At 60.3% G+C, this 20,195-nt stretch overlaps 8 protein-coding genes across 8 annotated transcripts; 3 read left to right on the top strand and 5 right to left on the bottom strand.

Annotated features, from left to right (window-relative positions):
* Positions 1-43: 43 nt before the first annotated feature.
* PLICBS_007539 (uncharacterized protein) lies at positions 44-1,217 on the bottom strand (the record flags this gene model as incomplete). Its single annotated transcript, XM_018320978.2, has 3 exons — positions 44-49; positions 211-479; positions 638-1,217. 3 exons carry the CDS (start codon positions 1,215-1,217, stop codon positions 44-46), a joined length of 855 nt encoding a protein of 284 aa, XP_018180875.2.
* Positions 1,218-1,832: 615 nt separating this feature from the next.
* On the bottom strand, positions 1,833-3,242 carry PLICBS_007538 (uncharacterized protein; the record flags this gene model as incomplete). Its single annotated transcript, XM_018320977.2, has 3 exons — positions 1,833-2,379; positions 2,441-2,919; positions 3,051-3,242. The coding sequence occupies 3 exons, from the start codon at positions 3,240-3,242 to the stop codon at positions 1,833-1,835; spliced, it is 1,218 nt and encodes a 405-aa protein (XP_018180874.1).
* Positions 3,243-6,425: 3,183 nt separating this feature from the next.
* Positions 6,426-8,136, bottom strand: PLICBS_007537 (uncharacterized protein; the record flags this gene model as incomplete). Its single annotated transcript, XM_018320976.1, has 2 exons — positions 6,426-6,543; positions 6,605-8,136. The coding sequence occupies 2 exons, from the start codon at positions 8,134-8,136 to the stop codon at positions 6,426-6,428; spliced, it is 1,650 nt and encodes a 549-aa protein (XP_018180873.1).
* Positions 8,137-9,320: 1,184 nt separating this feature from the next.
* PLICBS_007536 (uncharacterized protein) lies at positions 9,321-10,594 on the bottom strand (the record flags this gene model as incomplete). Its single annotated transcript, XM_018320975.2, has 2 exons — positions 9,321-10,456; positions 10,525-10,594. The coding sequence occupies 2 exons, from the start codon at positions 10,592-10,594 to the stop codon at positions 9,321-9,323; spliced, it is 1,206 nt and encodes a 401-aa protein (XP_018180872.2).
* Positions 10,595-12,262: 1,668 nt separating this feature from the next.
* Positions 12,263-13,165, top strand: PLICBS_007535 (uncharacterized protein; the record flags this gene model as incomplete). Its single annotated transcript, XM_018320974.2, has 2 exons — positions 12,263-12,379; positions 12,446-13,165. 2 exons carry the CDS (start codon positions 12,263-12,265, stop codon positions 13,163-13,165), a joined length of 837 nt encoding a protein of 278 aa, XP_018180871.2.
* Positions 13,166-14,131: 966 nt separating this feature from the next.
* On the top strand, positions 14,132-15,361 carry PLICBS_007534 (diphosphomevalonate decarboxylase; the record flags this gene model as incomplete). Its single annotated transcript, XM_065601198.1, has 2 exons — positions 14,132-14,193; positions 14,251-15,361. The coding sequence occupies 2 exons, from the start codon at positions 14,132-14,134 to the stop codon at positions 15,359-15,361; spliced, it is 1,173 nt and encodes a 390-aa protein (XP_065457270.1).
* Positions 15,362-15,747: 386 nt separating this feature from the next.
* On the top strand, positions 15,748-17,315 carry PLICBS_007533 (uncharacterized protein; the record flags this gene model as incomplete). The annotated part of the gene is made up of 2 exons (XM_065601197.1): positions 15,748-15,972; positions 16,029-17,315. 2 exons carry the CDS (start codon positions 15,748-15,750, stop codon positions 17,313-17,315), a joined length of 1,512 nt encoding a protein of 503 aa, XP_065457269.1.
* Positions 17,316-18,436: 1,121 nt separating this feature from the next.
* Positions 18,437-19,383, bottom strand: PLICBS_007532 (cytochrome c1 heme lyase; the record flags this gene model as incomplete). The annotated part of the gene is made up of 2 exons (XM_018320973.2): positions 18,437-18,713; positions 18,815-19,383. The coding sequence occupies 2 exons, from the start codon at positions 19,381-19,383 to the stop codon at positions 18,437-18,439; spliced, it is 846 nt and encodes a 281-aa protein (XP_018180870.1).
* Positions 19,384-20,195: the final 812 nt, after the last annotated feature.

Here is a 20,195-nt window from a genome sequence, read left to right as displayed (position 1 = left end):
GTTGCAATATTGGTGTCACGAAAACTATAGATGGGTATGGTGTTTACAACTGATCTCGCAAAGAGTAAAATTACGATATGAGCAGGTACCTTAGCTGGCTACAATTTTACAGGCATTGTCCGTACGAATAATCTCATCGCTGTCTTGACTGCCGATGGTCCCGCCGTCTCACATCCACGCACCATCTACAGCATAGACACTGCCACTTACAAAGGTGCTCTCGGGCCCGAGAAGAAAGGCGACGACAGCAGCAACCTCCTCGGGCTTTCCGTATCGTCGAAATGCTGAGGATTCGTCAAACGGCGCGTTGGTAGGCCGCCCAGTCTGAGCCCAGGCTCGCTCCATCATGGGCGTGTAGATAGCTCCTGGAGCGACGGCATTGACCCGGATCTCACGATCGCCAACTTCCTTGGCCGCCGCGCGGGTGAGGCCAACGACGCCGTGCTTGCTAGCTCCATATGCGCCGTGGAGGGCCATTGCTGAACACCAATCAGCTTGACTACTTTGCATGGTCGAGTTCACGTCGCTTGTCAGGTTCGCAACCACCTGGCAAAAGTCTCCTCCAAGGTCGCAAAAACACGAAAGGGACAGCAAATTTCAAAGCAGGGCGCAAACAAAGGGAAGGGGGAAATAATACCGTTTGTTCCGTGTATGCTCGCCATATTGACAATGGAGCCGCCGTCCACGACGCACTTGAGCTCCGCGCGCAGACAGTACATGCACCCTGTGAGGTTCACCGCGATGAGGCGGTGCCACTCCTCGTCGTCGTCCGTGTCCGCGACGGAGCCTACGGAGTGATACCGCCCGATGACGCCCGCGATGTTGGCCGCGCCGTCGAGCCGCCCGAAGCGCTCCACGATTCCGGCGACCCAGGCATCGACTTGCGCGCGCTGCGTGACGTCGACACGCGTGATCTCGAACCTGGGTTTTGCCTCACCATCATGACTGGTCTCCCCGGTCTTGGTGGGCGCGGGCGGGGCTGCGGGTGGCTCAGAGGGTGTCGAGGTCGGCTGCCGCTGCTGCTGCTCCTGGGAAAGAGGAGGTTGGCTTGGCTGAGAGACTTGCGCCGTGAAGATTGCCTCTGCGGCGCCGAGGGCTGAGTCGTCCACGTCGGCGACGCAGACGGTTGCGCCGCGCTCGAGGAGGAGCTTAGAGGTTGCTAGGCCGATGCCGCTTGCGCCACCAGTGACGGCAAAGACCTTGCCCTGAAGAGCCATGACTCCTGGCACTTGGTCCTTTCGTTGCTTGTTCTACTTCTCAGGTACCAGCAAGGGCGTTGGTGGGCATAAATGAGTTTCCACTGGTGATTGGAGTCAGTAGTGGTCGTCTTGGAGGTTGGAGATGCGAGCCTTCTCCAACGACAATGGCTCGATATCTTGCATATGACGTCAGCCTGCCGTGAAAGCGCACGTCGGCGGAAATAGCATCAATATTGAATGAATCAAAACGCCGTCAATAGGGTTCTCTAATCGCATAGATGGTGGCAATGTAAAGTGAGATGTGTTGTACCGGTGAACGAGCGACCGGGAAGATCTTCAGTCCGAGACGTAAGACCTCTTCGTGCAAGTCGGAAAGCGGGGGTCGCACCCCGCTCAGTTTACCCAGCAGACCATGCCGATTAGACGAGAAGATGCATGATGGGCGTACATGTAGATCCATAAGAAGGCTGCAAGACAATGTGCTGGCTTTGCCAGTGACTCCCTACATGTACGAGTATACAAAGGACGGGTATGTTGTATTCCTCACACGAGCTGACGGCTCGCAGATGTTGCAAGTAAGGTATCTCCACCATGACTCCAGCTCATCCCAAATACAAAAAGGGAGACATCTAACTATACACGCGGATGCATCTCAAAGCTGACGCTGCTCTCATCGTCGGACCTCCCGCTGCTATTCCCCGGAACCTCTTGCACCCGATCTACCGCTTTCAGCTGCTTTTGAGACTCCACCAGCTCTAAGCTCGTCTCGACGAGAATGCCGCCGAAGCCCGACCCGTAATCATCCGGTAACCTGTAAAACGCGCCGCTGCCTCTATCCGGCCGATTGTTGGTTTCTGCTGTAGTTTTGAGAGTCTGGGGTGTGATGAAGCTGCGTAGGGGTGTCGCCCCACGGCTCTGGCTTCCGTCGTGTAGCTTGCCGCCGTTGGCGCTCTCGCTTCGGCTCGTCCCGTCTGCGTTTCGGGAGCTGAAGACGCGGCTGAGGCCGAGCTTGGAGGCGGCAAGGCGGACGACGGGGCGCATGGTGGGCAGGCAGGCAGAGATGATGCCGGCGGACATTTCGATGTCGGACCACGCGAGCAGCGGGGCGAGAGTGTAGCTGACGTCGTGCTTAGAGTAGTTGAATAGGACCCATGTTCTGTAGGAGGATGCGAAGACGGCACTGCAGACGGGTTAGTGAATGCTCAAAGCAGGGGAACGTCGGAGGGGTGGAGGAGTCTTACAAGAAACCCAAGCTGAAAACAAACGTCAAGCCAACCTTTTCAGTCCTCTTCAACTGCAGCCTCCATATTTGCGGAATCGGCAACAGCAGGATGACGATATCCGAGAAGATTGTAGAGCTCGCATTGGCCAGCCAAACGCCAAGCTCGCTCACACAGTGGCCCGGCAGCTCGGGCCTCCATAGCTTCTCAACTGGGACGCAGATGAAGGTGAAGAGGAACGAAACGCAGATGGCCCAGGTCACGACAAAGGCGCCGACGCCAATGACCAGCCTCTTGAACATGGGGAAGTGGAAGATGCGGTAGTACATGAAGAGCAGGCTGAGCTTGGTCCAGCAGAGGTTCCACACGTAGATGATTTCCGTGATGAGCAGCCACCGCGAGATGTTGATGACGGCCTCGGGCCCAACGGTGGAGTCGTGGTAGCCAACGCCTTCGATGTACATGGCGAAGCCGATGCCGACGACGACCCAGTTCCATATCTATACGGGGTATGCTATTAGCATGGAGGCGCCATGTCGCACCGTAACCACGTGGACCGCTGCAAATGCCTCGAGGACTCAAAGCACAACAGCTCATGAGCCAGTCCATTACACGCGAGGAGGTAGCTTACCATGGAGAACATTATCAGGTAGTCATCCCACCAAAACTTTTGCTTCCTTATATGCCGACACCATAGCCTCGCGGCGACGGCCATGAAGGCCAGAGTCGTCATGAAGGCGACGACGAGGATGATCCACCTGCGCATGCCAGCCGGCTCGTACCGCGGCACGCCGGGGACGTACGAGCCCTCGAGTTCCCCCATGGCTCTCGTCCGCGCGCCGGCGACCAGCGAAAACGCGACGATGACGATGAGGAATGCCGAAAAGACAAAAAGAAACGCCTTCACGCGGGCTCACGAGCGGCCCGCATGGGGGGAGGAATCTTCAACGACGAGATCCGGAGGAGCTCATGGGGCAGAGCAGGACAGGGCAGGGAACAAGGGACGAGGCGGGAGGAACTGGGGACATTTAATGCATGGACAGCGATCCATGATCTGCGCGCATCCTTCAGCCCAGCAGCCAGGGCGGGAGCGGGCCCCGGGACGTGAAGAACCTGGGGAAACTGGGGCCTGCCCGCGGTTTGCGTGGATGCACCACCGGGCGGCTCCAGACTCCAGATCCATCTTAGGGGGGGATGGGGCAGTTGAGCGTCGTTGCCAACTTGGAGGTCCTAAGTTAGTCAACGGTGCTGACGAGCCAGCCGACCGGCCAACCAGCCAAACACTGGGAGGAGGGGACGGGCGGCATGGGGAGAGGGAGGCTTGGAACCCACGCGGCGGCGACCGCGAAGGGCCTCACTAAACCTGTTGGAGGAATTGCTCGTCGAGGCTTGTCTGCATGTGAAGTCGTAGGCGTTTGACATGTGCCCTAGTGCGGTAGAAGTGGGCACGGGCCATTGAACCAAGATGGGACGCAATCGGCGGGCCGTTGATTCTCGGCCGCTGTTTCGTCCGCGCATGACTTCTGCCCGCCGTCGCTCAATGCTAACTAACTGTCTTGAACTACTGCGCGCTCGGTCCCTCGAACCGAAGCAGCTCCAGTGGCACACGACTCGGTGCAAGATTTAACGTTTCTGTGAAGCCCCGAACAAGAGGCACCTTGGTTTCTTGGTGGAATTGCCTAAACGGTTCTTCACTGCTACGCAACGCAAAAGCCACCAATGCTGCGCTTGCTTTGGCCTTTTGCTCCTTCTTCCCCGCGGCATGGGACGAGGACCGCGCGGGTGCTGGTTCTGGTTCGATATAGGACATGCATGCATCGCACAGCACCACCACACAGATCCAGGCCAGGGGACGAGACGAGCCGTCCACGTACCGGAAGGTGCAAGCAACAGCAATCTGCAGTCCCTCTTGCACGTGCTGATCGGAGCTAGTGGTCAGCTTTTGGGACCGGGGTGTTGGTGCTCTTGTTCCAGGCCAGGGCCAGGGGGTCGGTGGTGGTGCCGCCCGCCGGAGCCGCCGTTACCGGTCTCTAGCACCGGCGCGACGACAATGTAGGCATCGTCAGCTCTTCGCCTGGGCCCTGTCGATATTACGGGCTAGCACGTAGTCCACGGCGCGAGGCAGTCCGGGAGCAGCACTAAAATCGCATCCTTCGGCTCGTGAGATTGTCGGCTAGTGGGCTCGTTAGCTCATGGTGTTGTTGTTGGCAATGCACTTGCACTCGTGCAGAGATGCACATCGCCATCAATGATCCTGGCTTCAACTTCTCGAGTCCAGCAGGAGCGCGGTTACTTGCCTCTGGCACACCCACGAGCCTCACGTTTATATGCGCTCCGCCTTGCCGTGTAAATAGGGTGTCATGTCACACACGTGGTGCGTCACCCAGCCTGCGCCGAAACAGTAACCTGGCAGCCACTGCACAAGGAAGTTATGCACGTCATCCTAAAGCTGCCAGCCTGGCGACGCTTGATCAACCTCGATCCGTCGTCTTCGGCTTCTCGTTACAGCCACTTTTGCTCGCATCCGGGTGGCCTCTGAGGAATTACTTGACCTCCCTGCCCTCCATGCCCCTCCACTTACCACGTACCAACGTGAGCCGTGCAACGCACGCTGCAGCAACCAGTTGTTTTGCCTCTTGCTAGCTCAGAGCCCCCTGCATCAAACTCTCCGTCTGATGTTCTGGTGTTTCTGGGTCTCACGCCCGCTCTTTCGCCTCGCGAATCTAGTGTCGCCCCTTTGCCGCGCTTACCGCACATAACGCACTCGCCTACATGCACAAGCGTGTGTGTGTGTGTGTGTGTGTGTGTGTTTCCAGATCTGCGAAGCGGCACACGACGCACGTCAAAAACTTGGCACGATAAGGAACACTAACGATCGGGAGGGGCATGACATGGCATGGCATGGCCTTGCGCATGCGCAAAACGCGGGGTTTGGTTCCCTTCCTTCGGTCTCTGCACCAAGTTAGCCCCAGGGGACTACTTGATGCAGCCGCAGGATTCAACCCCCTTCGCCTGTTTTGGAAAGGGGCCGCAGCATCGTCGCCGTGTAGTCCATACACATCTCCAGTCCAGCCGTGTCCGGATCTGGATAAAAGGGCTGATGCGGCTCGTCGTTGACGACGCCTCCTGCTTCTCCTCCTGCCCCAAGACGGTAAGCACCGCCGACCCGTGGCCACCACCACCACCACAGCCTCGCCAACATCGCCGCGCGCGCGCCACAGCGCAGTTACATGTCTCCAAGCGTGCGTGATTCGACGGGCGCCTCGTGCCGACATGCGCCCGAGCAGGACTCGGCTAGAGAAAGCAAGCGGCGCGTATTCCAGACGAGGTAATACGACCTTCTATACCTCCTTCCGATATTGTTGCTATGGCTTCTATAAGCGTTTGACAGGCCAGAGCAGCCCGGCCCCGTCCGTGCATCATCATCTTCCAATCAGCTAGTCCTAGAAGAATGCTGCCATGGTGACATGCTTATGGAAGTGACATAAAAGTTGGTACCAATGAATGCCTGCATAAGGGCGAAGGGCGTCCTAATGGTGCTGGCTCGTCGGGCCAACTCATCGCAAGCTTTCGGGAAGAGAACATCCAGCACAGCAGTTGGAGGATCGCCTGCCGAAGCCGCGAGCGAAAACGAAGCACTTGAAACTCGTCGCCTTCCTATTTTGATACCTCTCGTCTCCTGCGTCAGGCAGCCGCGTGCATCGGTGGCGAGACCTTCACCTAATGCACATTCTCATGTGCCCAACCTGGTTCAGCTTTGGAAAAGGTCGGGGCAACATGAATCCGGCCCAGCCTTCGGACTGGCCGACGGGGAGTCTAGACGCGGCGTACACCATTGAAGAGGCAAGGCGGACTGGCCCTGGTTTTCATCACTCAACAGGCAAGGTGGTGATGCCGATGGATGGCGCCCGAATACTGTTCTGTATTCGGCCTCTTTCAACTCAAGAGGGCACGCATGTATGTATTCATTAAATCCGTATATCATGGGCAGATCAGTGAATCGTGCCTACAGCGCAGGGCCCTCCCATGCGTCTCTCCGGGACCGCACAAACCACGCCTGTTTGTGCGGAAACGAGACCTGCCTCTCCTTGGAGAATCCCAGGGAATCCAAATGTCCCAGCATCCTGCGCGATTGTTAGTTTGCCACTTCTCATGCTCAAGCCTGAAGGGGGGTTAGCGGCTCACCTCTGGTTGTCAACGCGCGGCTCCAGGCACACGCTCATGGTGCGGATGTCCGCCGTCCAACACCAATGCATCAGCCCCGTCAACCACGCAGATACCTTCCCCCTCGCCCACTCCTCCCCGACCATGATGTGCAGCCCACGGTCCCAGTCTCCAACATCGCCGTGGCTGCCCGCGACATGCCGTCCCAGGACATCCTCCTTGACCCAGTACACCTCAAAGTACCCAAACGGAACGCCGTTCCACAGCCCGATGACGGGAAACGAGTGGCGCGAGCGCAGCGCTGTTTCAAGCTGGCCGACCCCGTAGTCGCCCCAAAATTCACGCACGCGCGGGTTGGCGTGCCACGTCTGCAGCAACGCGGTGTCGCTGAGAGTCGTCAGGTTCTGCTGCTCCGGCGTCCTTTTCTCGGTGTTGGGACATATGGGGCCAAAGTACGGCACGGGAGACGGCGACGACGATGCGACGCGGAAGGACAGGTACTGGCCTACACTCGGGACGTAGCGAGTGTAAAAGACCTCACCCATGCGAGGCGGCTTTGGACGCAACGGGTGACGCACACCATCGGTCCAGACGTACTGCAAGGGGGCGGGCGGATAGTAGGTCGGCAGGTGGGACGTGGAGAAGAAGGGTGAGATGGGAAAGGGTGTCGGCCCCACGGTGGGCGTCGTGGGCATCGGAGCCCCGGGGAGGTCCGAGTTGAAGTGAATTTGGTGCGACGTGGGTGGCAGCAGCATCGGGGTGTCGACGCCGGGCGAGCCGGGCCGGCTGGGAGAGCTCGGGCGGCTGCCGGCGGGGGAGCCCGGGTAGGACCCCAGGCCCGGGGAGAGGCCGCGCATGGGCTGGAGGGTGAAGAGGAAGAGGTGGCCGGGGATCTGCCAGAACATGCGCTTGGAGACAAACATGCGGGCCCAGCTCTCGCCGGTGTCGTCGTGGCCGGTGCCGACGGCCGAGTCCTCGGAGGCGATGAGCCCCATGCGCTCGAGCTTGGGGATCAGGTTGCGGCCGCGCAGGACGCCCTCGCGCCGGATGTAGATCTTCCAGTCGGCGCGGGGCTTCGCGGCCTCGGGGGTGTCGCGCGAGTGGGCCGTGTCGACAGTGGACACGGGCTCGGGCTGGTGAAAGTACCAGTAGAGGGTGACCCAGAGCATCATGGCAATCTGGCGGGTCGGGCTGGTGGCGGGCTTGAACTCGGCGCTGGGGGGGTTGGCGATGGAGGAGATGAAGAGGGTGTCGTTGGTGAGCGTCGGCGCCGTGAAGGGACGAGTGAGCTTGTGGGTGTGTCTGGCGCCATTGGAGTCGTCGAGCTCGGTGAGCTCGCGAGCGGAGTCCTTGTGCGTTCTGTGGTCGACGTGATTGCCGTGCTCGCTGTTGAGGAAGACGCGATCCTCCTCGGTGTGCAGGACGGTGGTCCAGCCGGCGGGGTAGGGGTGGTGATGGGTGTTGTACTCGTGGCTGCGGAAACCGACGCCGGCGAAGACGGGGGTGACGTCAAAGGTCTGCCCGTCGGGCAGGTGCAAGATGTCGGGGGCCATGACGGCTGTCGCGGACGCAGGTTACGGCCAGCCGTCGAGGGAGTCGCGGAGTCGTGGCTGAAGGGATAAGAGAAACGGAGAGACAGAGTGGCGACGTTGGAGAAGCTCAGTGCCGGGTCTTCTGCGCGTGGTGCATGGTCTCGGCTGGTGGAGCGGGGCAGCGGGCGGCAGCTCCAAGAAGCTCAAGGTTCGGTTGGCAGGTGGACGATGGAATGTGCAAGTGCGCTTGGGGCAGCCCACTTCGAGAAATTAATACCGTAGACGCTTTGGTCGTTGAGGCTCGTCGGGCTTGCGGTGGCGATGGCGATGGCGATGGATGAGGCGGACGAGAAGCTCCCCGGCCATTGTCTTGATGATATACTCGGTGCTTGGCGCAGTCAAGTCAGTCCGTCTGCGCCGGATTGGGCGAGGCCAGCCGTGGGCGGCGCACGCACCAACGGCCCCGATGGTCGTAGCACGCGGGAGCGACCGGCCACCGCCGCCCGTTCGTCAATCGCTGTCGCCGTCCAACGGGGTCGACAGGCCTCGAGGCCCCAGCGGGCGCCGACAAGTGAGTCGATTGTGACGGAACCGCGGGCCGCCAATTGGCTGGCCCCGCGCAGCTGAGTGGCGCGACGGGGCTCGGATGGAGGCAAGCGGCAGCGACCCCGCGACGTGGGGTGACCTGTGTGCGCCTCGCAAATCCGCCGGGAGCTTTGGGCGGGGAGCAGGAGAAGGCAGCGCTGACCTGGTCAGGCCATGCGCTCAGCGTGGCGCTGCAAACGCTGGCTACAGGCTTGCGGCCCGTCCGGCCCCAGAGAAAAAATGCCGGGCCCGGCTGAGAACGGCTTTCAATGTTCGGGCTTCGGCATCAGACGGGCAGCCGCGTCGACGGGCGTGGACAAGACATTTCATCCCAGTTTGTAAACGACGTCGTTGACTGGACGAAAGGAAGTGCAGCTTGCATGTCGTCTACCAGGCCCGGGGCAGTTGGCGATAACATCTACAGTTGTGAATTACCTAACGGATCCACGAGATGCGCACGGCACATGTACCTGCACGTGGCCACATATGAGCAAGGCAGGTACACCCGACGACGCCGTTCCCTCCGTGTCTATGCTGCGCCAACAACTCCGACTCCAACATCATGCCCCCGGCCAACAGCATCACTTGGCACCCCAAGGACGGGCAGCCAGCCAGCGCGCTTACTTCTTGGCCCCCGCCGGCTCCTTGACCGTCGTGTCCTCCCTCACCTTCCGCTCGTGCCGCTCGTGCTCCTCCACCTCCTCCTCCTCTTCCTCCTGCCGCTCTCGCTGCCGCTTCGACTTCTTCTTCCTGCCCTCGTCCTCCTCCTCGAGCGCCTCCTTGACCTCCTCGCCGCCCAGGTCCCGCATCTCGTCCCACTCGACGTCGTACTCGGTCGCCACCATGCGGATCTCGCGCCGCAGCAGGTTGGCCTCGTGCACAATCTGCTCCCACTTCTGCGGGTCGAAGCCGCGCTCCTGGTACAGCGCCGTCTGCCGCCGCGACACCGTCACGTTCATGGCCGCCTTGTAGCTGAGGTCGCGGCTGATGAAGAGGAACCACAGGTAGCCGCCCATGATGGTCGTCAGCCCCGCCAGGTACGTGACGGGCTCCACGAGGTCCCAGCCCATCTCCGTGTGGAAGGTGACGTAGTAGACGACCCCCCACCACGTCGCCAGCGCCGCGAAGCCGCCCTTGGCCAGCCGGTGCGCGCCCTTGTGCGCGAGCTCGTCGCAGTCGCGCTTCACCCGGGCCATCTCGTCGATCTCGCGCGACATCTTGCGCAGCCGCATCCGCATGTAGTAGGTCCGGTCCCGGAAGCTCGGCACCGCCACCCGCAGCTCCCTGTCGTGGCCCTCGATGCCGATGGCGAACTCGCGCCCCCGCGCCGCGTCTCGGATGAAGTCGCCAACCTCGGTGCTGCTGCTCCACCGCACCCAGTTGGCCTCGCCGCCCTTGCTGGGGCCCTCTCGCCCGAGCCCCGAGTAGGCCGCTACGTTGCTGCCCTGCTGGTCCCGGTCCTTGCGTTTCGCCTCCGCCTTGTTCTCCCCCTGATCGTAGTCGGCCTCGGCGCGAAACACAATCTCGGGCAGCTTCTCGCGCCCGTCGACCCGCATCGGTGGCACCTCTGCCTGGATCAGCCGCTCCAGGTACGACAGCGGCTGCTGCGGATGCACCAGCAGCGCCAACGGTTCGACGTTTTCGTTGCTCCACTCGCGTCTCTGCTGCTCGTCGGCGTTGATGTATTCTTGATCGGGGTGGAAGGGCATCGGTAGAATCAGCTTGAGCAGCCGCGTTGGCGTGGTCAACACGCGGCCTGGACGCGCCGAACGTCAGCAACATGGCACCGAACAAAACTGCGCGAAGTCGGAGAGCGCCAACTACCCTTGGTCATGTCGCCCTTTGAAGGGTCGTCCGAGGTTGCCTCTGGCAGTGCATGGCTGCTTTCGCGCATCCACGGTCGGTCGTTGACCTTGCGCTGTGCGCTTTTGGTAGTCGTGGTCCGACTCTTGTCACCATTTTGTGTCCTTGATGATGCATCGCTCGCTCTTGTGGATTCGTCTCGCCGGAAAACCAACGCCGATGTAAATGCACGTCTACCCTCTATCGCTGCGGATCGCCTTGTGCCATGAAGATGGTGAGCGGTGAAGAGGGCGCCCTGGGTTGGTCGAGCCAGGGGCGGTAGGCGCAGCGCCGCCTGTCGAAAGACACAGCTCATGCTGTGCAGGCTCTCGGTTCGGCGCGCGTCGGCGTCGCGTTGCTCATGCGTCACAGTGTCAAGCCTGTGTCGGTGTCGTTGCCCATGGCTGCAGCGCGCAACGGGGACGCGTCTTGGTTTAGTACCTGGGCTTGATCAAGGTTTGGGTGGCCGCGGAGGCTGAGGCCGCCCGTCGGAGCGTCATGACGTCAGGCGGTCGTGTGTGCCTGTCTCAGCGTCACAGCGCCCGCTCCAGTGCCGAACGCCGATCTGGGACCCCACAATCAACGTCAAGCGCTTGCTGCTCCCCCCTTTCGGTAGTTGGCCATGGGAAAACCTGATCTCTTGGCCGGATCTCTTGGCTATGCGGCTCTTACCGCTGGGCATGCGCGAACTCTGGGGAATATTCGCCCGTCGCTTCTGGTGCCGCATTGACGGCCAAGCAGTGCTTTTCGCAAACACACCCCTGATCGTCGGACCCATGTGCCAAGAGACTTCATACCAGGCCCATTTTAGGTGGTGGCTGGTGTAAGTGACGAGAGCATCGTCAGTAGTAGCCACGGCGCCCACGAGTCCACGACTGCCCGCCTCCTACAGAGCACTCCTCTCCGAACAAGCGACTTCTCGCCTAGCGCAGCAAGGCGTGACCCGTCATAACCAGATACTCTAATGCCAGCCTGTGAGACGATTGACGTTGAGTGTAGGTTACTAGATCACTGCGCCGGTGGCATGGGACTAGAGCTCTGTAATAGACGGCACATTCCTGCCTAGCAAGAGCTTCGAGCAGAATAGACCATCATCTAAGTTGCCTCCTTGACCAAGGCAATCAAGATGAAGGTTATCAAAATGAAACTCTGTCCGCGAGCACTGAGCACCCACATTCTCGACAACGCTGGACCATCTCGCGGGATTGATGCTCTCTACGTGGCCATGGCTGCTAAATTAATCCAGGCATTAACACGAACGGGCTGTATTGAGGCATCGTCCTGGCCCGACTAAGGGCACTGGGTGCAAGCTTCCATGTCAAGGAAGCTCAGTCCGATGCTTCGACGGCCTAGGGCGCAGTCAATGGCAGCAGCGCCCTCGGGCGTAATACAGTTTGCAGCCAGCACTTGCCTACTACACGTCGCCGCAACACCTATACCACGCCGGCCCTCGTTAAGTCATCGTGAGGACTCCTTCAAAGTTCGTCTGCCGGCAAAGTCTGTTACGCGACACAGGTCAACAAGGAGATCTGGTCTTCTATAAAATGGCTGTGAATGTGAGCCCCTTCCTACTTTCGTTCTCACCCATCTTGCACTTCACAGTACCGTCCAAACCCCCTTTGCAGCTCTACCAGCATCAGCAACCCCGATTTGACACCCCCTTACCACTTCACACCTACGCCTTCCCAAGCTCATCTTGGGCCCCCTCAAGAATCCCACCATGAGCTTCATTTACCTTCCTTGCCCATTGGGCCCCAACCACCTCGTCTTGGGCTACACGTACGCGTACGTGCTCAAGTCGAAGTGGCGCGTTCCTCGGCCTACGCCGACCCCAGAGGTAAGCTCACAGCACAGATATATCCCCCCCTGATCTGGACTCGGTACTGACATGCTCTTTCGGTAGCCTGGCCCCGTTTTGAGGCAGCCGCGCCCCCAGAGGCCTCTCGTCGTCCAGGAGGCCCTGTGGGACATGGAAGACGAAGCCGACCGCGCAGAGTTGGAGAGGGAGAAGTCGGAGCCCTGGCTTGACTTCAGCGGCCTCGTGCCCACCAAGCCAACATGCACCGGTCCCGCCTGGGACATGCAACAGCCGGCGCCGGGCTATGACATCTGGGCCGTCTCTTGCCCAGCAGTACGGGCTATCATGCGCGGGATTCCATTCATTGGCTATCCGAGCGGCCCTTCTGACAACGCCGCCGCCGCATACGCCCCAGGACCGGTCCGCAACTCCCTGCCCCCTCGCCGCTCTGTGGACGACTTCTTCGACAGGTTTCCCCCCGGCGGGCTTCTCAACGACACCACCCCGTCGCTGTTCAACCCGCCGCCGCTCACGCAGGCCGGCGCCGACGACGCCTTCGTCACGACCGCCAACGCGCCTGGCCAAGGATCCATGGGGTTCCCGCTCGGCGTGCGCCACCATACCGGCCGCCGCACCTTCGCTCCGGGAGACGTCGTTTACTGGCGCGCTCGCTATCGGGCGTCTGACGGGTCCGCGAGCCCGACCATGCCGGAGCCTCCCAGTCCCCGTACGCAGGCCCATAGGGAGAAGATGCTGCGCCTCCTGTTGTCACGTCCTGAGCAACGCAACGAGTTGGAGGACGATGACGATATTTATGGAGCCTGAATAGAGACGTGGTTGGTGTTTGCTGGTCTTTTGGGCGGTTCGAGCACGGGTCTGGTTGGAGGGCGATGACGATCTTAGGCGCTTGGATGGTTTTTGGCTTTGTGTTTCTTGTTTTTCCCGCCGCGACCACGAGTCGGAAGGCGATGATGATTTTGGGCGTCTGGGTACTGATTTTTTGGGTTGTCTTTCTTGTTTTTTGTCGCCTCTACCAGGAGGGGAGGGACGATGACGATCTCAACGGGCGTCAGGATTTATGGCCGATTCAGGCGGTTGAATCGTGTCATTCTCGAGTTGTTAAACTGGTTGGGTCGGGAGTTGGTTATAGGGTCTGGGTGTTGGGGTGTTTCATGGGAGATGAACGTGTGTCGGAAACATGCTTGCTGTCGTTCGGTTCTGTCAGGCCTTCCACCGGAGTCGCCACAGCGAATGCACAACGTTTAGCTCAATACTGCCATCGCCGCGTGACACCGTGTTTTCAGACGTCAAAGACGTCAAAGGCGGTCGTTGCAATGATCTATTACATGATTAAAGAATTCTCGCAATTGTCTCTGCTTCCTGATGAGTGTACCGAGGGCAACCTCGGCAAGGTTGCTGGCCGTAGGGTAGGCAAATCTCGTCTTGCCTGGTACGACACGATGCCGATGCGTATTTTCCTACCCCTGGCGGGCCTGGCCATTGAGGGAGTCGTCCCCGTCGTGCAGTGAACGTCCACAGGCGTGCCAGGGGTTCATGGCGGGGCATCAGCCTGGACCCCGCACTAGGCCCAGGAGCCCAATCTGATCTCCTTGCCGTCCGTCTTTTATCGCTGGCGGTGTGCAATTTCGCGTTCCTCCTTTCTGCTCTGCCGCCATCAATCAACTCCCGTCCCGGACCTCACGCCCGCGCCGGACGACTCGCTGAGCAGCCCCCTACGCAATCGCATCTAGTATCAGTTCACAGAGTCGCTGCCTCAAGCCAATTGCCAGCATGGCGGACACCAAGGTCTACCGGGCCAGCACAACGGCGCCCGTCAACATTGCCGTTGTCAAGTGCGCCCCTCCCACCAGTTATTGGATTGACACCGACTGACGAACTCCCTTGCGCAGGTACTGGGGCAAGCGCGACCCCAAGCTCAACCTCCCGACCAACAGCTCCCTCTCCGTGACCCTCTCCCAAGCCGACTTGCGGACCCTGACGACGGCCTCTTGCGCCACCTCGTTTGGCGGCGACAGCCTCATGCTCAACGGCGAGCAGTCCGATATCTCGGGCGCCCGCACGCAGGCCTGCTTCCGCGAGCTGCGCGCGCGCCGTGCCGCCCTCGAGGCCGCCGACGCCTCGCTGCCCAAGCTCTCGACCATGGGCCTCAAGCTCGTCTCTGAGAACAACTTCCCCACCGCGGCAGGCCTCGCCTCCTCGGCGGCCGGCTTCGCTGCGCTGGTGCAGGCTATCGCGAACCTATACGAGCTGCCTGACACGCCCTCGCAGCTGTCCATCGTGGCGCGCCAGGGCTCCGGGTCGGCGTGCCGGAGCTTGTTCGGCGGCTACGTCGCGTGGCGCATGGGCGACAAGGCGGACGGCAGCGACTCCATGGCGGACCTCGTCGCCCCGGCGTCGCACTGGCCCAACATGCGGGCGCTGATCCTCGTCGTCAGCGCGGCCAAGAAGGGCGTCTCGTCCACCTCGGGCATGCAGCAGACGGTAGCCACCTCTGGCCTCTTCCAGCAGCGGATAGCCAACATTGTGCCCGCCAACATGACGACCATGGAGCAGGCCATCAAGAGCCGCGACTTTGCCAAGTTCGCCGAGGTGACGATGCGCGAGAGCAATTCGTTCCACGCGTGCTGCGCCGACACGTACCCGCCCATCTTTTACATGAACGACATCTCCAAGGCGGCCATCCGCGCCGTCGAGAGCATCAACGCCAAGGCCGGCAAGACCATCGCCGCCTACACCTTTGACGCGGGGCCAAACTGCGTGGTCTACTACCTCGACGAGGAGGCGCCGACGGTCCTGGGCGCTTTCTCGGGCGTGCTGGGCGGCGTGACGGGCTGGAAGGAGGGCTCGGCCGGCGTCAAGTCGAGCGTCAGGCTGGAGGAGGGCATCGCCAGCGTGCTCAAGGACGGCGTGAGCAGGGTGATTATGACGAGCGTGGGCGAGGGTCCCCTCCGGACGGAAGAGTACCTGGTGGACGAGAACGGCCAGCCTGCGAAGCGGTAAAGGACTGGCCGGCGAGGAAGGCACGTAAATACAGCGCGGATGCAAACGCGCAATTAATTTCAAAGAATTTCATCCATTCGCGCTGCTAATTTGGTGTCGCGGCGCAGTGAATGGCGGGACGTGCTTGATGGTCACAGAACCTTGGAAGCTTTGGCGGTCGCAGCGAACGCCGACTTCAGCACAGCGCCAGCTGCCTTCCCGCACCTGCACCTCACACCTTGCAACCGCAACAGGTCATCGTCCCTTTCACTGCCGGCATCTGCACACGCTTTGAAGACACATTTGTTTCAAAACGTGCAACACTACACCAAATCTTCTGCCTGATAGCCGGCTGTTCGCAAACCTCCCCTCTCAATGCTACTGCCTTAGCCCTCCGCCGCTGCACCATGCCGTCGTCTCCAGCGACGCCGCAGCTCAAGCTCATGGATCGCCAGCGGCGCTTCGAACTAACCGACCTGTTCCCCAAGGATCCCTACGGCGAGCCTCCGAAGCGGCATGGCATCGCCGAGCTGGTGAACTCTGGCAAGGCGGTCGAGCTGGTGGAGATTGAGAAGTCCGGCCACCAGGGCAGGCGATGGCTGCACTTCCCCAACCATCGCGTTCTCCGAATGGTATGTCACCTGCAACGGACACGTTTGGCCCCGACCACTTGCTAACTATCGCGCAGCGAGAGAATGAGCGTGACACTGGAACGCCAGCGAACCGTCGCTTGCTCGGTTGGCGCAAGTGGCTCTTCGAGGCCTTTGTGCCCGTCGGGTTCCCAAGCTCCGTGTCCAGTGACTACGCGGCCTACCAGACGTACGACTCCCTCCAGGCCTTCTTCTCGACCATCACGTCTCTGCTCGCCAACCGAGCGCTGCTCCAGGGCCTGGGAGTCGGAGATGCCAACTCTTCCGCCACGTACGCCATGCTGCTCACGGTGCTCAAGGACGCGACGTCCCGCATCGCCACCATCATCTTCGCCCATCGCTTCGGCCTCGTCATCGAGCCCGAGGCCAAGAAGTACCGCTTCCTCGCCGACCTCTTCAACGACTCTGCATTCTTCCTCGAGCTCTTCAGCCCGTACTTTGGCTCGTTTGGCAAGGCCGCGGCGCTTTGCGTCGGAGAGGCGCTGAGAGCAGTCTGTGGTGTGGCGGCGGGTGCGAGCAAGGCCGCGCTGAGTGCCCACTTTGCGCAACAGGACAATCTGTCTGAGCTCAACGCCAAGGAAGCCAGCCAGGAAACCGCCATCGGCCTGATTGGCCTGCTCGTCGGGACCATCATCGTTCACCTAGTCGAGAACCAAACGGTCGTTCTTGTCATGATGGTCGTCTTGGTCTACATGCACCTCCGCATGAACCTCAAGGGCGTGCGCGCCGTCCAACTAAAGACGCTCAACAAGCAGCGCGCCAGCATCCTCTTCGAGTGGTACCAGACCATGGGATACGTCCTCACGCCCATGAAGGTGGCCGAGATGGAGAGCATCCTGTTCTGGAACGGCAAGATCACCAACGCGCTGGAGGAGCCCGTCTGCCGAATCGACTACGCCCGAAGTTTCGAGGACGCCATGGGCCCTCTAGAGACTAGAGGAGAGGTTATCATTGTCGATGGTTTCATGCACACGAGGTTCGTGCGCCCCTACTGCTCGCCTAAGAAGCTGGCAGACATCAAGATCATCATGTGGGAGGGCGCAGAGCCTCAGCACGTTATCCTCGCCTGGTTTTCGGCCATGCAGACGGCCTACGTGATGGAGAAGAGCGTGCCCTACGGAGACGCCAGAAAGGAAGACTTTTACCGCTCCAAGGACGACAAGGGTCCGGAGAGACTCATCGACCAGCTGCATGGTGGCGCCCGTGACGAGCTGCTCTGGGAAAAGATGGAGCGGTACTCGTGGGACCTCAAGGCCGGATCGTTGGAGGGCGGTGACTCGGCCCGGATCAGCACGACTTGCTCCAGAGTCAGCGTGGACCATTAGGGCGTCAAACGGGCTCGGTTGACATTGTTTTTGACGCCATGCACCTTATGGCGTGTGCGGAAAGACTGGCTACGACATGTTGGGCATGTGAAGACCTAGGTAAACCGCATGTAAATAATACACTTTGCTCTCGCGATAACCTAGTGGTGCCCGTGGTCATGCCGTGAACCAGTCAGCGAGGCTCTTGGGTAGAGTTTCTTTCGCCTCGGGACAAGGTTTGCCTCGTGTCGGAGTCAGTACAATGCTCTATAGTAAGTCAAAGGTGATAGCACTGCTTAAATGCAGCACGGGGACACTTGCTATTTTATCCTCCTTGTTCGAATTCCTGCACATCAACAACTGATCAAGCTCACTGGACCTTTCCAGGCCAAAGTAACCTTACCATCTACTACCAGCGAAGCTATTCCCACGCCAAACCACTTCTCAAGAGGCTCTACACCAAATCCACCCGTCAGTCTCACCTCAATTATCCCACCTTGGCCATCGTCTGACAGCAAACCAGGACCAGGTATGACAAACAAGGCCTACCGTCACCTGCCTCTCCCCGCCGCCACCACCAACTCCGCCATGCCGACCACCCGAACGCCCCAAACTTGGAAGCTCGCGGCCCTGTCCGGCCTGCTTTTCCTCTGGTCCGCAGCCATCACCCTCACCAGGGGCACGCATCGCGACTTCCTCCTCCTGGTGTCGGTGTGGCCCTGCCCAGCGCGATCCTGGTCCTCATGGTGTTTATCCTTGCCCTGATGACGGGATCGAGGACCAGGCGCCGGGAGCACGCGCCTGTGGCTGACGACACGGCGGACCTGGAGAGGGTCTGGGTCCTTGTTGAGGCGAAAGAGCGGTAATGGACGCTCTCATGGCTTACCTTGCGGCAGCAAGATGAGGAGGATATTGGTAGGGGGATTGGATAACGACGGTATCGGTCAGACGGCAAAGGCAATTCCGATACAGAGGGGAACTGGGATGGCGGCATGGCAGAGAAGTGTTTCAATTTCTTCAGATGCTATCAGTCAATACAGCCTATCCCATACGCCAGTCCCTATGCAATGCAAATGGTATCATTCCCTACTCTTACAACATGGCAAGCTCGTTCACCTCCACACCTAGGACGCCAGCGGCCCTCACGCCAGGCCCGTCCAGCGCATGGCGCGCATGCGCACGCCCTCCCAAGTGTTGAGCTTGGGCCGCACGTCGAGATAGAAGCTTGGCCCGCCGGCTTGGCCGCCGGCGCGGCCCGCGTAAAAGTCGATTACATACTCGACGCGTGTGCCGCAGCGGTCGATGACCCAGTCGTGGCGGTCAAACGGCGCTGTGTAGCCGAGGATGGTGTTGATGCGCGCTTTGGGCGTCATGCGTGTGCTCTTGTTGGCAAAGGACTCGAGCTTGGGGCCGTCGCATCTGGAGGAACACTTTTGTCAGCACAAACTGCTCTGCCTTGAAACTGCTCTATATTTTTGGGAAGAGTGGAACGGTTGGGGGTGCGAGGGAAGAAAACGCACTTGGACTGCGCGAGGTACGGCGCCTCCCACTCCTTGATCTGCTGCCAGGCGCGCTCGTTGACAGCGTTGTGGATGGGGACCACGGTCTTCATATCGGTGGCGCGCGCGTCGTAGCCCTTGCGCTTCATGGCCTCGAAGAACATCTTTTCGGATGGGTACACCCAGTTGCCGGAGGCGTCGACGCCCGACTCGATTTCAGCGTTGGGCGCATTGGCTGAGGCGCCGTGGTCGACGGGGCATGCGGACGCCGCTGCCGAGCCGGTGGCCAAGCGCGGGATGGTCGAGATGACGCGGTTCTCGCCCAGCGCGCCCTGACCGTGCGGCGGCGCGGGCGAGGCAGAGGTCGCGGGTGCGGCGGGACTGGAAGCACCGGAGGACCACGGGAGGTAGGAAGTGAGCGTTTGCGTCCAGGACTTGGACGGCGGCGAAGCCTGCGATGTGTGGTCGACGGGACACGCTGCGCTCGGGGTCTGGGCCTTTGCGGCTTCGGCTGCGCGGGCTTGGGCGAGCCATGCGTCGCGCGTCTTGTGGTCGACGGGACAAGCCGCCGGGTCCGACTTGTCCGCCATGGTGTTTGTTCGTACTTTCGTAGGGTGCGGCCGGGCGAAGGAGGACTCAGCAGCTGACGGAGTGGTTGCGATCGCAGAAGGGGTCAATGCTTAATTGATCCTGCTGGCATTTGTGGCACCGTGGTGCGGTGAAGCAATTGTCGCTCGTTCGAGATGGAGTCTAGTCACGATCTGCATTCTGCAGCAACGCAGAGCTCGAGGCGAAAGCTGATGCGCCGGCGGTTGCGAAATTTGGAGCCGGCATTTTGCCGCTCCGCCAGTGATGACTGCCTGTTTAAGAAGCCATGTCATCCCTATCTGCGCTCGCTATTGGCAGCGACAGGTGACAGTGAAGACCGTCCAAGCAGGTCTCAACGTCACGTTTATACGGGCCAAATCCCGTGTGTTAGGCCTCGCTCTCAACCCGAGAGTCTTTAAATCGCAGTGTATTACTGGAGGGAATATCTCAGCGACGATTTGAGCTGCACACGTGCGCATTACATCACTATGGTGGTGATTTCTCCACCACCAGTGCCACTGTTGCGACTCGCAGCAGTCGCCCGTAAGTCAGTAGAGATCGCGATCGGACAAGAACCTCCGGCGTCTGTCACTGCGTTCTCCATCACGGTCCACGACACCGATGCACCGGACAGCTATCAGCGACTCTCGGCACACCCAAACACACCCACGCGGTCCACATGGGCTTTACGTTCGAGCTGTTATGAAATCATAGGACCCCTGGTGAAGTCATACTCATGACGTTGCAGCCAGAGTTGTGATTGAGAGCTCAGCATAAAAGACGGAAAAGCCAGCCTGCAAGATGGTACCATGAA

Source organism: Purpureocillium lilacinum (assembly GCF_023168085.1).
Source record: "Purpureocillium lilacinum CBS 284.36 DNA, scaffold_5, whole genome shotgun sequence".
Classification (NCBI taxonomy): Eukaryota; Fungi; Ascomycota; class Sordariomycetes; order Hypocreales; family Ophiocordycipitaceae; genus Purpureocillium; species Purpureocillium lilacinum.
Note: the sequence above shows the minus strand (reverse complement) of the source record. Positions and strands in the feature narration are given on the sequence as shown.